The sequence below is a fragment of the Aquarana catesbeiana genome, linkage group LG02 (assembly GCF_042186555.1).
Source record: "Aquarana catesbeiana isolate 2022-GZ linkage group LG02, ASM4218655v1, whole genome shotgun sequence".
Taxonomy (NCBI): domain Eukaryota; kingdom Metazoa; phylum Chordata; class Amphibia; order Anura; family Ranidae; genus Aquarana; species Aquarana catesbeiana.
This window is the reverse complement of record NC_133325.1, coordinates 125,376,456-125,393,234: the sequence shown is the minus strand read 5'-3', so window position 1 is coordinate 125,393,234 and position 16,779 is coordinate 125,376,456. Positions and strand designations below refer to the sequence as shown.

The following is a 16,779-nucleotide window of genomic DNA, read 5'->3' as shown; positions in this document are numbered from 1 at the left end:
CCCTCTTTTCCTGCGGCCTGGCAGGTTGCGTGCTCGGATAAGGGTCTGGTATGGATTTTTGGGGGGACCCCACGCCTTTTTTTTTTTTAATTTTGGCACGGGGTTCCCCTTAATATCCATACCAGACCTGAAGGGCCTAATATGGAATTTAGGGGGACCCCCATGTCATTTTTTTTTTTTTTTTTTAATTTTGGCCGGGGTTCCCCTTAATATCCATACCAGACCTGAAGGACCTGGTATGGAATTTAGGGGGACCCCCACATCATATTTTTTTTTAAATTTTGGTTCGGGGTTCCCCTGTGGGGAATTCCCATGCCGTTTTTATCAATGAACTTCTATGTGTATTGTCGGACCGGCAATGCATTAATAGCCGCGAGTAGTTTTAAATGACTTTTTTTCCTTTGAAATGTCATTTTGCTGTCAGACTGTTCTAAACACGGGAAACATGCGCCCCTTTACAGGCATACTATAGACACCCCCCAGGTATGAAATTTAAAGGGATATTACACTTTTATTGTTTCACTTTAAGCATTATTAAAATCACTGCTCCCGAAAAAACGGCCGTTTTTAAAACTTTTTTTTGCATTGGTACATGTCCCCTGAGGCAGGACCCAGGTCCCCAAACACTTTTTATGACAATACCATGCATATAAGCCTTTAAAATTAGCACTTTTGATTTCTCCCATAGACTTTTAAAGGGTGTTTCGCGGCATTCGAATTTGCCGCGAACACCCCAAATTGTTCGCTGTTCGGCGAATTTGCGAACAGCCGATGTTCGAGTCGAACATGAGTTCGCCTCGAACTTGAAGCTCATCCCTACTGGTTAGCTATGTTTTGTATAAAGGGAGGTGACGCAGCACTCCGCCCGTGCCCCTGTACGACCTCATCTCTAATGAAACACGTAGGGCGGAGTGATGTGCTGACATCACCTCGTGTTTACATCTTGTATCCCGGAAGGACGGGTCTGTCTGTGCGCCGGCCGACACATCAGACTTAAGGCTTATACTGACGCTAAATTTTGTAAGTGCAATACTTTGTTTTTAAGTTTAATAAATGTAAAAGGTTTTACATTATTTGGAGCCTTTATCTTTTATGTACCACATTCATCCATCCACTGGTTTGAGTCTATGAGAGGCGGTTTGAGGATAACTGAGCGTGCATACTGTGAGTGGGAGCCAGGCTGTGTTTAGACTACAAATGTTTGCTTTGATCCTCTGTAATGGGGGATCATAGGAAGCTAGTAAGAAGTGATTTCTTCTATCTGGTGGTGGATTCAGCACATAATTTGTCAGCGGTTGGAGACGCCATCGCATATATGGATGGAATTTACCAATATTTGAGCACTGGTAGACTTTATATTGATTCTGAATTTATGCAATTATCAATTATTGATTGCTTATAGTTTTAGCATGATTCTATTTTCTTCTGAATCACCTTGGGTAGCCCATGTAAGCAAAAGATCTACCAAGCAAAAATGGAAGCCAGTTCCTTAGAAGTGGGCAACTTCTTAAGTGGAATACAATGACACATCTTAGAGAATCGGTCAACCACCATAAGGATAACTGTGTTGCCCTGGGAGTTGAGTAACTTCACAATTTAATCCATAGACAGGTGGGTCCAGGGCCTCTCTCCATTGGGTATGGGTTGTAGGAGGCCCACTGGAAGGTGTCGTGGAATCTTGGAGCACACACGGAACAGGCAGCTACGAAAGCAGTTACATCAGCACGTAGACTAAGCCACCAGAATTGTTGGGAAATGGCCCAAACGAGTTGATTCTTCCCAGGGTGGCCAGCTGCCTTGGGAGAATGGTAATTCTGGAGCACGGCAGTACGGAGACTCTCTGGGACAAAGCAGCAGTCACAAGGTTTCTTAGGAGGAGCATGGACCTGAGCAGCAAGAATTTTGTCAAGGAGAAGTGAGACTGTTGCAAACCATACCCAGAATACGATCAGGAGGAATCTTAGGAACTGCAACCGACTCCAACATGGAAGTGGAGGAAAATTGTCGTGACAAGGCGTCAGCCCTTACATTCTTTGTACCAGGTAAGAATGAGACAATGTAAATGAAACTTGACAAGAAAAGAGCCCATCGCGCCCATCTGGGAGAGAGGCGTTTAACCTCAGACAAGAATGTGAGATTCTTATGGTCAGTAAGAATGAGAACCAGCACAGTGGTACCTTCGAGGAGATGTCTCCATTCATTCAGTGCTAAAATGATCACCTCTGTCACCAATGAACAACTCTCTGTCAGCAATCTCATAATTGCACTCCCACAGGTTACAATTTCTTGGAAAAGTAGCCACAACAATGCATAGCGCTCTCAGAGGTAGGACGTTGAAACAGAAGGGTGCCAAAACCAGTCTCAGAAGCATCGACCTCAAGGATAAACGGTAACATAGGATCAGGATGTGCCAACACAGGAGCAGAAACAAAGGCAGCCTTGAGACTCTCAAAGGCCTTAATGGACTCTGGAGACCAACTCTGTGGGTTACCTTTTTGGTCATATCAGTCAGGGGCTTGACCAGAGATGTGAAGTTATGAATAAATTTCCAATAATAGTTGGCAAAGCCCAGGAAATGCTGCAGAGGACGTAAACCCATGGGTCGGGGCCACTGCAGGACCACCAAAAGTTTCTCTGGGTCCATTGAAAAACCAGCAGTGGAAATGACAAGGATATCATCGAGATAAACCACCACACATAACTGCAACAAATCTCGGAGGACATCGTTAATAAATTCCTGGAAAACTGCCAGGGCGTTACAAAGGCAAAAGGCATTACGAGGTACTCATGATGGCCTGTTCTGGTATTAAATGCAGTTTTCCACTCGTCGCCTTCCTTAATCCTCATGAGATTGTATGCCCCTCTCAAATCAAGCTTCATGAAAACCGTTGCTCCCTTGAGGCGGTCAAATAACTCCGTAATCAATGGAATCGTATAGGCATTCTTAATCGTGAAATGATTGAGACCCCTATAATCAATACAAGGTCTCAGTTCACCACTCTTCTTCTTCACAAAGAAGAAACCAGCAGCAGCAGGAGACGTGGTTTTGCAGATGAAACCTCGAGAAAGTGCATCTGCAACGTACTCCTCCAAGGCCTTATCCTCCAAGATCTACAAAGGGTTAACCCTGCCACGAGGGGGTATGGCACCAGGTGGAAGGTCAATTGCACAATCATACGGCCAGTGTGGAGGCAAACTACCGGCTTGACCTTTGCCAAAGACATAGCTAAAATCATGGTACTCCTCCAGCAGAGAGGAGAGAAGAGGTGCACAGGACCTTGGCTACCTTCTGGAAGCATGTCTCACTGCATTGTGGTGACCAGGAGAGAACCTCAGCACAGAGCCAATCAAAAGAGGGGTTGTGCCTCTGTAACCAAGGATAACCAATAACCAGCGGAAACTTAGGTGAGGAAATAACTTGGAATTGGACTATCTCATGGTGAAGAGCCCCTACGGCCATGGACAATGGAACTGTCTCATTAGTCACATAGGCAGGCTGTAGAGGTCTCTCGTCAAGAGCCTCAATGGCAAGTGGAGTGTCAGGCAGCTGCAGCGGAAACGAGTGCTTCGATACAAAGGCAGCATCAATGGACAGGCCTGCAGCCCCAGAGTCGATTAGAGCCTGATGACTCTAGCCAGACTACTCAGCCCAAGAAAGGGTGACTGAAACCAGAGGCTTATCCTTCTGCATAACTGGGGATGAAACAACGCCACCTGCCCATGATCGGACCTTGAGGTTTAGGTGTTCCCTGGACGGGTAGGACAGGACTTCAAAAAGTGACCTGCCTGGCCATAATAAAGGCACAATCTCTCCCTCCTCCTAAAGGTTCTCTCATCCGCAGAGAGACACGTGAAACCCAAGTGCATGGGTTCACCTTCACTGCCCGACTCGTTACTAGGAGGCATGGGAGGTGAGGGAGGCACGGGTGGGACTGCAAAGCTCGGAGGAAAACATACAGGAGGCTTCTGCAAGCACTTCTTAAAAGAGAGTCTTTCTCTGAGTCTGGAGTCAATGAGGATGGCAAACGTGATCAACTCCGGCGGGTATATCTCTGGCTTCTATCTCATCCTTGATGGTATCCGAGAGACCATGAAAAAAAGCAGCCACGAGGGCCTCATTGTTCCATGCAACCTCTGCTGCCAGAGTACAGAATTCAATGGCGTAGTCGGCAACAGTTCTCGTACTCTGTTTGATGGACATGAGGCACTTGGCAGCAGAAGCAGAGCATGCGGGAACGTCAAATACCCTTTTAAATGAAGCCACAAACTCAGGGTAACTCAACACAACAGGTTTTTGCATGGGGCAGCATCTCAAAGTATATCTCAACCTGGTTGAGAAACCCTCTGCATTGGACTTGATCGCCCCCAAATCGCTGGGGAAGCAGAGCAGAACCAGACATACCTCTTATAGAGGTAATACTCAAGGAGGGTGCCTGCACAGAGACTGGAGCAGCAGTAGCGTCGGCCTGCAACATAGGTTGTATCAGGGCGGCCACAGTGAGAGATTCCAGGTGAGCCGTGAGACTCAGGAGCTTTTGTAAGGCCATGGCGAACTGATCCATGCAGTGATCCAGTTCATCCAATCTAGAAAAATATTACCAACAAGTGGACTGACTGCATTTTCTGAATTCATGGCCTTCGCCTACTGTCAGAAACCATGAATCAGGCAGAAGTACAGTTTAATCACACTTGTTTAATAATAAGAGTAAAAAATAAGTTCAGTAACTGGAATGCATAGTCAGCCAAGCCAGAAGTCAGGGATCAATGTAGTGGAACAGCAAGCATCCCCAGAAGGGATGTCAGCAAAGCAAGCCTTGAACAGGAGCGCAGGAGAAAGTTTCTGTGATGTTGACCAAGGCGAAGGCAGAGTTCCTCTGGACTGCACTGCTTAAGTAGGCAGGACTGACGAGCAGGATATCATCAACAGCTGAGTAACTGTGGAGAGAGATGGGAGCTGGAAATTAGCTGACAGCTGAGCAGCCAGCTCAGAGAAGGAAGGGCTGAGCCCAGCCCTGACAATTTTAACTTGCCGCCGTTACTGTGTTTGAGGTTATTTTCTTTCCTTTCATAAATATTTATACCCCACATACAAAAAAGGGGTTTAGAGCATCTATAAAATCTATTATGTTTCTACATGTGGAGATGTTTACAGAAAGTATAACAGTAAAATAAAATCAAAATCTGAGATTAGTGAGATAGATAGAGGCTTCAGTCCCTTCCACAAATAAACCCTTTTTTTTTTCTTTTAGATAAACAGCACAAGATGGATTGATTACTAATTTCCTTGGACAGCAGGGATCAGGGATTAGATAGCAAGTTTAAAATATGAGAGCAGAAACCTCTCAGAGGAGGAGAACATGAGCTGGAGAACAGATGCACAATATGAACAGTGTTCAGAAAGTGGATGCTTAAAGCAGAACAGGAACTGTTGAGTGGGCACAAACAAAGAGGAAACCGGGCCAAAGTGGGGACTGGAGAGTAGGCACAGAAAGAAAGTGTGGTTACCAGAAAACAAAGTGAAGAAATGTCATCAGCACACTAGGTTAGGTGTGCTGATGACATTTCTTCAATCTGATTATGTATAGTTTCAAGACAGTGGTCATTACAGCACCCAGCATTACTACAGCCATTTTCAGGAACGTGTGCATGGGAAATATTGTATTTGGACTTTTTACCAGAAAACAGACACAGAGTGTGGCACCAAGGAACAGGCACAGAAAGAGTGGAGTGTGCCAGTAAAGCCCCGGGTTCAGATGGCCTAACCCCTCATTATTATAAATATCAATTGCCAATTCTTGCACAGTATTGTTTTTATCTACTTTCAATGGCTTGTCTAAGGGTCATTCTTTCCCCGCAGATACATTTATGCTCACCTGACAGTCCTTCTTAAACCAGGGAAAGAGCAGACATACTGCACTAGCTACAGACCCATCTCTCTTCTTGTCATGTTAAAATTTTGGCCAAAATTCTTGCAAACTGCTTGCAGCACCTACTGCTAAGTATCATCCATCTTGACCAAACAGGTTTTTCCCCCCAACTAGAGATCATCTTCTTTTTTTTTTTTTTTTTTTTTTTAAATTCTTTATTTGAAATAGCATAAGATATAAATAACAGTAGACATGAAGTAATATATATGCAATAGAATGCAATAGAGCATAGGACACAAGATTATAGTAGTGCTGCATAAATATCTCGAATTATCTTATTATACCAATCAAACCATAAAAGAGATCCATTTAAGTAGACCTATACAATCTTTATTCGAGTAACCCATCTCTCGGTTAGGGAGGCACCCTGTGTCCCATGTATGATAGAAATTCTTCTTGTATGTAGCTAATGTAGTTAAAAATGACACCTGGTGATCATCGGGCTTGTTAAGAAGTCAGAAGAACTTGTTAGGCCTAGAGAGAATAAAAAGATTAAAGAGAGAAGAGACGAAAAGGAAGAAAATAATAAGATAATAAGAGGGGGAGAGGCAGTGGGGAGAAAAAAAAAAAAAGGAAAAAAAGGGGGGGGGGCCCCACTCCAGGAAAGAGGGGGCGAGAATAAAGGGAAGGGATAGGGGGGAAAGATGCATTCCTTCCTCCATACACTACAGAGACTTTACATTGTCCTTATCAGAATGTTGTAACCCACAAAGTTTATTGCATCAGCCTTGTATACTCCTCAGAGTAGAAAAATTCCAGCCAATAGTACCACTTCTTAAGAAATTGTTCTCTAGTACCCTTTTCTGTTGCTATAAGGTCCTCCATTCTATGTATGTCAGCTACCTTCCGTAACCATAACGCCACACATGGGGGCTCCGTCCTTTTCCAAAGTAGGGGAATACAACTTTTCGCTGCCGTGGTCAGTAAGGGTAAGATTGACTTTCTGTACGTTTTGCTCGGTATTTCATGGTGGTGTATTAAAAAGAATTCAGGACTCTTGGGCAGCTCCCGGTCCATGAACTTTTGCGTTATGCGATGAACCTCGGACCAAAAGGATGCCAGAAGCCTACACGACCAGAAGACATGAAGTAGGGTGCCCACCTCCTCCCCACACCTCCAACAGTGGTCCGAACTCTGAGGAAACATCCGGTGTATCCTAACTGGAGTGTAATACCATTTTGACAACACCTTGAACCCTGCCTCCTGCTGGTTAGCACAAATCGATGTTTTATATGTAAAGCAAATTATTCTCTCCACTTATCTCTCGGAGAGCTGTATCTATGTCTATGTAAGGAGGTCTATACCCCTTGGGAAGTGTAAGTAAGAGTTGGTATGTTATCGAGATGGTGTGGCGCGCTGGTTCTTGCTCTAAACAGAGTTGCTCAAATGAAGTCAAGAGTCTTAAGTAGGGTGCCGGTGAGGGCTGTGCTGTGATGAAGTGCGCTAATTGAAGCCTCTGCCAGAAGGAGAGACAGACCAAAGAGGGATCGTCTATCACTGTTTTTCTGGACATCCACTGTCCATTCTGTATGAAATGGCGAAGTTGATATTTGTCACTCCCTTTCAATTCCTGAAACCTGGGGTCACTCAATCCTGGACTGAAAGCCGGGTTCCCAATCACCAGAGTAAGCGGGGAAGGGGTGTTTGCGATCGAGTGTTCTCGAGCGGTTTTCTGGGCTATTCGCCATGTCTCTCCTATTGTTGGGTGTTTTAAAGTACACTCTGGTAGATTCCTTAGGCACCAAGGTAATCCTTTCAAATACAGTCCAGCCAGCAGCTGTTCTATTTGAATCCACTGTTTTAATTTTTCATGGCGGCACCAGTCAATCATTCTTGTCAAATGACAAGCGGCATGGTACAGGCTTACATCTGGGAGAGCCATGCCTACTGATGTTTTAGGTAACCTTAAAATGGCCTGAGACATCCACGGAGGTTTCTGTGCCCAAATGAACCTGATCAGGGTACGGTTCACTGCTCTGAGGAATGTATGGGAAACCTTGACAGGGAGGGTCTGAAGATGGTATAGTATACCTGGCATGATGTTCATTTTTATTATACTACACCGTCCAAACCAAGAAAACATGCCTGACTGCCATTTCAATAAGTCTTTTTTGATCTCTGTTAGAAAGGGGGGAAATTAATAGAGAAAATATCTTCTACTCTACTTGATAGACGAATGCCCAAATATTTAATGCAAGCCCCTGCCTATTTAAACGGGAAATCTGCTCTTAAAAGGTTGTTCAAGGAGGCTGACATGGAAATATTTAAGGCTTCCGATTTCTGAAAGTTAATTTTGAGAAAAGACAGTGTTCCATATGTTTGCAATTCCGCCATAAGATTAGGTATGGAAACCAGAGGGTTAGTTATGAAAAAGAGTAAGTCGTCCGCAAAAGCCGCTATTTTTGGAGATAGGGATTCACCTATATGGACTCCTGTTATGTTAGGGTTATCTCTCACCTTGCGTAGGAAGGGTTCCAGAGAAAGGATGAAAATCAATGGGGATAAGGGACACCCTTGTCTCGTCCCATTGGTAATACCAAATGAGGAGAAGAGCTGGCCATTAACTTTCACTCGTGCTGTGGGCCTAGAATAGATGGCTTGTATCCAGCTCATCATCCTTTCTCCCAAGCCTATGTGTTGTAGGGTCTCAACCAAGAAAGGCCAGTTCACTCTATCGAACATCTTTTCGGCGTCGGTAGAGAGAAGTAACATTGGAGTTTTACGTGTTTTAGCAACATGAATAAGATTGATTGCCTTTGTGGTGTTGTCCCTCGCCTCCCTTGAGGGCACAAATCCTACCTGGTCTAAGTGTACTATCGAAAGAATCCACTCCGACAGCCTCATGGAGAGAATCTTAGTGAAGATCTTTAGGTCAATGTTAAGGAGTGAAATTGGCCTATAGTTTTGGCAAAGTAAAGAGTCCTTGCCCTCCTTGGGAATCACTGAGATGAAGGCTCGTAGTGAGTCTTAAGGTGGAACCGCTCCCTTTCCAGTGTCATTATATGCTGCTACTAAGTGTGGTATTAAGAGGTCACTAAAAGTTTTATAGTACATCAACGAGTACCCATCAGGGCCCGGTGCCTTACCATTTTGCATACGCGCCATGGCTAACGCTACCTCCTCTCCCGTCAACGGCTCCTCCAATTCTTTCAGAGCCTCCTCAGGCAATTGCGGAAGGCCAGACTTTTGAATATAATCCCAAATTGCCTCCTGTTCGCGAGTTGTTTCACTTCCCGAAGGTGGACGCCTAAGATTATATAATGAGGTGTAGTATTTGCGGAACTGTTCCGCGATTTCCTCCGTGGCATGCACCCTAGAGCCATCCTCTCTCATCAATTCTGGGATAAAGGCTTGTGCCCGCTGTGCTCTCAAGGCCCTTGCCAATAATTTACCACACTTGTTACTATGTTCATAAAAAGTGCATTCGCATTTTGCAATGACTACCTTTGCTTTTTCCAATGCCAGGGATCTCAGCTGGCCTCTTAGGGAAGTAAGTTCTAGTAGTGTCTGGTTGGCTAGGGATTGTTTATGAGTGGATTCCAAGGCCCTGATTTTACCCAAGAGGTCAAGCATTTGACGAGCTCTTGCCTTCTTACGTCGTGTGCCAATTTTTATTAAAATAACTCTAATAGAGCACTTGTGAGCTTCCCATACCATCAATGGGGCGCACCCCTCCTCTATATTGGTTGAGAAGAAATTCCTCAACTCCATAGCTACTTCTTCAACTACTTCCGGGTCTTGGATCAATGTGTCATTGAGCTTCCACTGCCATTGTTTTGACCTAGGGAGCAAAATATCTATGTCGATGAAAACCGGTGCATGGTCTGAAAAGGTGATAGATCCTATTGATGCAGCTCTCACCTTAGAAAGTAAAGATTGGGGCAACATAAAGAGGTCGATTCTTGTATACGAGTCGTGAGGATGTGAATAAAAGGTATAATCTCTCTGGGTCGGGTGTAAAATCCTCCAGATATCTACCAGGTGGAAAGCATAAAAGTTCTTTTTTAGGCGTTTAAGTGCGGCATAGGAGACCTGTGAAGTTTGTCTCGATGTGTCCAAGGTGGGGTCCATGGTAAAATTAAGGTACCCCCTAGAATCACCTCCCCCTCGGCAAAATCCATTAATTCTGTCATAATAGACTCCAGAAATTCAATCTGGCCCGTGTTGGGAAGATACAGGTTCACCAGGGTTACCAAAGAGCCGCCCAGAGTCCCTTTCACAAACAGGGCCTGTCCCTCACTATCACTCCACTTGTCGCGTAGTGTCCACGGTGTCGTGGATCGTATAAGTATACTGACCCCCTTGGATTTAGACTCGGAGGAGCACCCATGATAGGCAATCGGGAAGGAACGATTATGGAGTTTTGGAATGCAATTGGCTCGAAAGTGGGTCTCTTGGAGGAAGCAAATGTGAGCTTTCGCATGTTTAAGATTGGATAGTACCATGGCCCTTTTCTCCGGGGTATTAAGACCCTTCGTATTAATGGACATCAGTCTAATGCCCCGTACACACGGTCAGATTTTCCGACGGAAAATGTGTGATAGGACCTTGTTGTCGGAAATTCCGACCATGTGTAGGCTCCATCACACATTTTCCATCGGATTTTCCGACACACAAAGTTTGAGAGCAGGATATAAAATTTTCCGACAACAAAATCCGTTGTCGGAAATTCTGATCGTGTGTACACAAATCCGACGGACAAAGTGCAACGCATGCTCAGAATAAATAAAGAGATGAAAGCTATTGGCCACTGCCCCGTTTATAGTCCCGACGTACGTGTTTTACGTCACCGTGTTCAGAACGATCGGATTTTCCGACAACTTTGTGTGATCGTGTGTATGCAGGACAAGTTTGAGCCAACATCCGTCGGAAAAAATCCTAGGATTTTGTTGTCGGAATGTCCGAACAAAGTCCGACCGTGTGTACGGGGCATAAGAGTCTCTGTTGGGTTCATGGTTCAAGCCGGGCTGGAGGAAGGGAGAAGGGGAATGAAAGAGGAGAAAAAAAAAAAAAACACAAGAGAGAGCCCCCAAAGGGATGAGGAGGGAGGGGGAGGATAGAGAGAAAGGGGAAGCGAGAAATTCAAGAGAATAGGTTGGAAACTAAAAAAAACAAAGAGTCACGTAGGTAACCGTAAACTCAAATAACTACAGCGCCTTAGTCGCTGAGAGACTTGGTCTCAATACACCCGTGGATCCTCAAATCTGAGCACCAGAGGGGTGTAGTCCTATGTGGGTTAATAGCTACACACGACGGGATCAGGAGCTCCCTATCCCGACCCACCATTTTTAATTAGTATAAAACGTAGGCATAAACAGAGGCAACTAAAACAATAACATAAACTTTTATAAGACAAAACTAAACACACATTGCATGAGCAGAATGGGAATCCTCATAGGGCCAGCCTCCCCCGCCAAACATCTCTCCTTCTGCATAAACGGACCCAACCCAGGGAATCTCCATGAGAGCCCCTAGTGTCAATCTAATGAATGATTGTGCAGCAGGAGAAGCATAGCGCCATTAATACACAACAAAACATTAACAGGCTAAGTTATATACTTATCTATATACCCGGATACTGGTATTCAGTCCAGTGCCTCCTCCCCCCCCCTTTTCCAGAACCCTATCTGTTGAGGAAGTGTACTTCCTCCCTGATTGGCAATGATGTCTCAGGACCCGCCCTCCACACCCGACGAGCTCCCAGACTATAAGCATGGCTTATTAGGAGGCATGAATCTTGTAAACAGCAATATTAAATAAAAGCAGAATTATTAACCTCCCCTTCCATGCCTCACCTCCCTACCTCCACCCCCCATATCCCCCCTCAACCTTCCTAGAAAAACCATTGTCCTGCATCACATTTGTAAAATAACATATGCAACCTCGAACTTAACAGGTTATAAAGGACCTTCCAAAAAAGAAAAAAGAAAAAAAAAAAAATCAGGGGGGAGGGGGGGGGGATATATTCGCTTGATGGTAGATCTTGTATGGAGCTCCTGAGATGTGTAAAATGGGTTACAGGGCTCGTCAATAATAGCATTCCCTGAAAGCAGGGAGACCCCCTAGGCTCTCATGATATCCCTGCTCCCGCATGGTAAGTAATCATCTGATCCCACTCCAGTTGTAATGCAAACAAAAAGAAAAACGAAAAAGCTGAAGCAATGTGTCCACTGGCATCGGGGCAAAGGCAGGGCTCGGCGGACATCTTGTGTACGTCTTTAGGCACTACGGCTCCGGGTCTCCCCTTCCCAGTGGAGTGGGTTCCCTCTGTCTACGCCTGGATGAACGGCGGGGAAGACCTAACGGAGCGTTCTGGGCAGAAGGACGGGGCTCTCTACTCGGTAAGGGACCCAACCAGTTCCTCAGCGGAAAGGGCTCCATATCTAAGAATGCAAAGAGGTCAGGAAGTTCCGCATGACGCCGTAGAGCGAAGGAGGCATTACCCTTCCGAATGGTTAACTGGACTGGGAATCCCCAACGATATGTTAAATCAGCTCGGCCTAGCCTCTCCAGCAGGGGTTTTAGCATAGCTCTCCTCGCCAGTGTCACTCGGGATATATCCAGGTAGACTGAAATTTGTGCCCCATCGAAGTCTACTGTACCTTTGAGCCGTGCTGCACTCATGATCTGTTCCTTGTGACTGTAGCGGTGCAGACGACAGAGAACATCCCGAGGCCTGTCCACATCAGCCAATCTAGGGCCCAGCGCCCTGTGCACCCGATCGAACTCCAAGGAGGCCGGTAAGTCTTGGTCCAGCAGTGTATGTATAATGGCTCGAACTGTTTCTGAAAGGTTCTCCTGGCCTGTTGCCTCTGGAATGCCGTGAAACCTTAGATTTTGTCGGCGGCTCCGGTTCTCCAAATCCTCGGCATGCAGCTGTACCTCCGCAAGCTGTTCCTGCTGTTTCTGCTGAGCTCTCTTCAGCTGTATCACTCGGTTCTCCAATGAACCGACTGAGACCTCTTCTCTAGTTAATCGATCGTCAATCTCCTGCACTTCAGTGCGGATCTCCTGATCTTTTCCCTGAGGTATCTGTCTATGTGGGCGGCCGGGTTAGTCTTAGAGGATCCCCTGTATTTGCCTTTCCTTCGATAGCTCATTGCCGGGTAGCCAACGGTTGAATAACTGGCATTACAGCCGCAATAGGTGGGTCAAGAGTCGGGAGCTCGAGCTCTAAGCGACTTTACTCCGCCATGTCCAGGCCACGCACCCCCTTCTTCTTTTTTTTGACCAATATCCGCTCATCTTTACCGGCAATAATGAAATATCTTAAGGACTTTGGTATTTGGTTTTCTGGGTTAGGCATAAATTGGGAGAAGTCCACGTGGATGCCTTTAGATCTCCCCCAGGACCCACTACCATCCTCACTTTCTCAGCTCAGGGTTGTGTCTTCTATAAAATATTTGAGTATAGTTATTTCTGATTCCCCTCAGTCGTATATTGTAGACAACATACATTCCACTACTCGCTACATTCCAAGACCAAAGTAAAATCTGGAATAAATTCCCTCTCTTGCTAATAGGCTGTATTAATCTAATTAATATGATATGGATGCCTCAGCTTCTGTATTTCTTTCATAATGCTCCAATCTTTATACCTTTAAGGATTTTTACTAAGATTAATAGTATATTTAGGCGTTTAATATGGTGGAATAAACCCTCCCCCGTATTAAGACTCTTCAACATTCCAAAAATGCGGGTGGATTGGCAGTTCCTAACCCAAGGATATATTTCTTTGCATCACAACTACAGCATTTTGCTGTATGGGAGTTTGAACAGCTACCTCTTCCTGCCTGATGATTATTTTCCTATGTATTTAAGGGTCGGTCACCACTATATGTACTAGATGGGGTAAGAGGGGGTATTTTGTGTACAGATATGCCCACTTGTAAGTTAATTTGTAAAATATGGGATACAGTCAAAAAAATTATGGGTATTTCATACTCCACTAGATATACTCTAATATGGGAAAATGATAGACTCCCCAACTTTCAGTTCTTAGAGGCTTTCAGAGGTGGGAAAAATCAGGAATAACACTGTCAGCTGTATGAGAACAGTTTACTTAAGTCCTTTGAAGAGTTAAGGGGAGAGTTCCCTTTACAATCAAATTGGTTTTATCAATTCCTTCAATTGAGACATGCTCTGCATGCTCAGTTTTCGTCCACTGAAATATTCTCTCCCTCTACCCCTGTTTTTGACAAGATCATAAAAGCAAGGTTAACAAAAAGTCTTAGCCCTGTTACATATAGGGTGCTGTTAGATTGATTTCTGTTGAGCTTTCCTATTCGCTCTAGGGCTGGATGGGAACAGGATCTTGGTCCCATCCCCGAAGAGGTATGGAAAGATGCTCTCTGATCTCTGCCTCGAGTATCCCTTTCTCCATCACACAGACTGACCCAGATCTTTATCCTTCATAGGGTTTATAGAACTCCTCAATTTTTGCATACCATTGGCCTGAGATCTGAGCCAGCCTGTGCTAGATGCGGTAACACAGGCACATTAATACATCTTTTCTGGTGATGTCCTAAACTCCAGAGATACTGGGCGGAGGTGATGAGTACATTAAATCGGCTACTGGATATCAATATCTCGGCTGAACCACTTTTGTGCCTATTGGGACACTGTGATATCTCTACTTATACTTTTTCTATAGGCAACACTATTAGGCGAGCACTCTTTGTTGCCCGCAGACAGATTGCCCTAAGGTTGGCCTCTACCCATCCGCCAACTGTATCTGACTGGATTTCAGACCTTAATAGGATTATGATATTTGAAAAACATACATATTTTTTAAGGAAGGCCATGAATAAGTTTGATGCTATCTGGTCAAAGTGGCTTGAGTCTATGTCCCTGGCATCGGTATGACCAATCTTTATTATGTATATTGTAATATCAGATATTGGGCTGTAGGTGACCATCTTAATATAGGTATTTATGGGTAAATATATAGGTTTTTGGATTTTCCTTTTTTCTGTGAAAGCTGTACTTTGTGGCCACCCTCAGTGCTTCTAGTGCAATAAAGGTTTTTTTCTCTTATACTCCAAGAAATAGGGTGGGGGAGGTTTTCTCTCCCTTTTTTTTTTTTTTTGTAGTGTTTGGTCTATGTGATTTTGTTAGGATAATTTGTTTGTATTGTTTTAATGTTTACTTAAGTCCTTTGAAGAGTTAAGGGGAGAGTTCCCTTTACAATAGAATTGGTTTTATCAATTCCTTCAATTGAGACATGCTCTGCATGCTCAGTTTTCGTCCGCTGAAATATTCTTTCTCCCTACCCCTGGTCTATGTGATTTTGTTAGGATAATTTGTTTGTATTGTTTTAATGTTTTGCATATAAAAATAAAAAGAATCTGAGAAAAAAATAGCATAAACTATAAAAAGAAAGCTAAAAGAGATCAGTTAATAGGTAAAAAAAACTATTTCCAGTCAAGCAGGAAAAGAAAGATGATATCATGTATCCAGATAGACTTATTGTATCCAGACACTACTCATCTTACTTGCGCTTTTATACAGAGTATCACAGTTGCTAATTAGGGATCTCTAGATAGCTGGGAGCTCTAAAGATCTCTTAATAGTCTCTATTCAAAAGTACAGTTAGATGGGATATCAGAATAAATGGAATGGGTCCCTTTAAACAAATTTCATCTTCATATGTTGCAACGGGTTTAAACATATTTGTAATTTATTTTTATAGTCACTAACTTGTTTTCTTTTACTACACAGGTTGTGCTAGAAGCTGAAAAAATATTTATGCCAAAACTGCCTCAAGGATCAAAGATGAACCCTGGAAGTTCTCAGGACCTCTATGAAGTTTGTGTCTGTCCTGATGGAAGACTCTACCTATCTGTGGCTGGGTCGACATCCACTTGCCAGGAATACAGCCGTGACTGTCAATAAAAGACTTCTTCGAATCACTGGAAATTTGCAGTCCCTTTTATAGAACGTGGAAACTTTCACTTTGTTTGTTGGAACAAAACTCATTGAGAATTTAGTTACTAAAACTACAAAATATGTGGGATGTTTATTTGTATCTGGAAACACACTTTTATGAAAAATAAGGAAATATTTTTTTAGACACTGTAAAATAGCACAAGTTAATTTGGACTTGGAAATGAACCATCATTTATTGGTCTTGTCTAGTACCAGAAAACTAAGAGCTGGAGCTCCTGGAGCTCAGCCAGTTAATAAATTAAGTATTTTGTCACGTCACTGAACTGTTACACATTCATTGAACTGAGTAATTAATTGAAAACCATTCTAATTTTTTTTTCTCCTAATTCAAATACTTTTCTGCTTGTACCACATTTTATGGTAATAATGCGATCTTAATGATCTGTTTCCAATATTTGAAACAAATGAATAGGTGCCAGCAATATACTATGCAACCTACCCTGCAATAACATATTATGCAGTCTGCTGTTTTTATTGTATGTTATTTTTGTGGCATATTTTACATTGCTAAATTTGAAGTGTTTGGTGGCAACTGATAAAAGGACGAAAAGTTAGTAGATACAACTTCTTTTAGATGTGATGAAATATTTAAATTCCAATTTTACAGGCTAGTACATTTGAAAAGTATCCCATCTTATATCTTGGCTTTCATATTTGTTCACCGCTTTGATAGTGGAGTTCAGTAAAGACGTGTGTCGAAGGGCTTTTGTTCGCTTCAGATGGGTTTTGCACTCCTTTACTATTCTGTATGAATGCATTCCAAAAATGTATTGTCCTGGGGTCACCCGCTGCGTTCAGATTATTTTTGGAAAACTACAGTTTAAATCTGATTGTGGGTATGTGCAAAGATAATGGCAGCTATAGAAGGGATACTTTGAGTACTGAGGCCCAATCTAAACTAACAG

General features: G+C 43.6%; 1 protein-coding gene across 4 annotated transcripts in view; it reads left to right on the top strand.

Moving 5' to 3' along the window:
* SGCG (sarcoglycan gamma) overlaps positions 1–16,327 on the top strand; it is a 678,395-nt gene extending 662,068 nt beyond the window's left edge. For all 4 annotated transcript variants that reach the window (XM_073613440.1, XM_073613439.1, XM_073613441.1 and 1 more), the window contains exon 8: positions 15,647–16,327. In XM_073613440.1, the coding sequence (XP_073469541.1) occupies positions 15,647–15,820 (174 nt within the window). In that variant the 3' untranslated portion in view covers positions 15,821–16,327. The remainder of the gene's footprint in view (positions 1–15,646) is intronic.
* Positions 16,328–16,779: the final 452 nt, after the last annotated feature.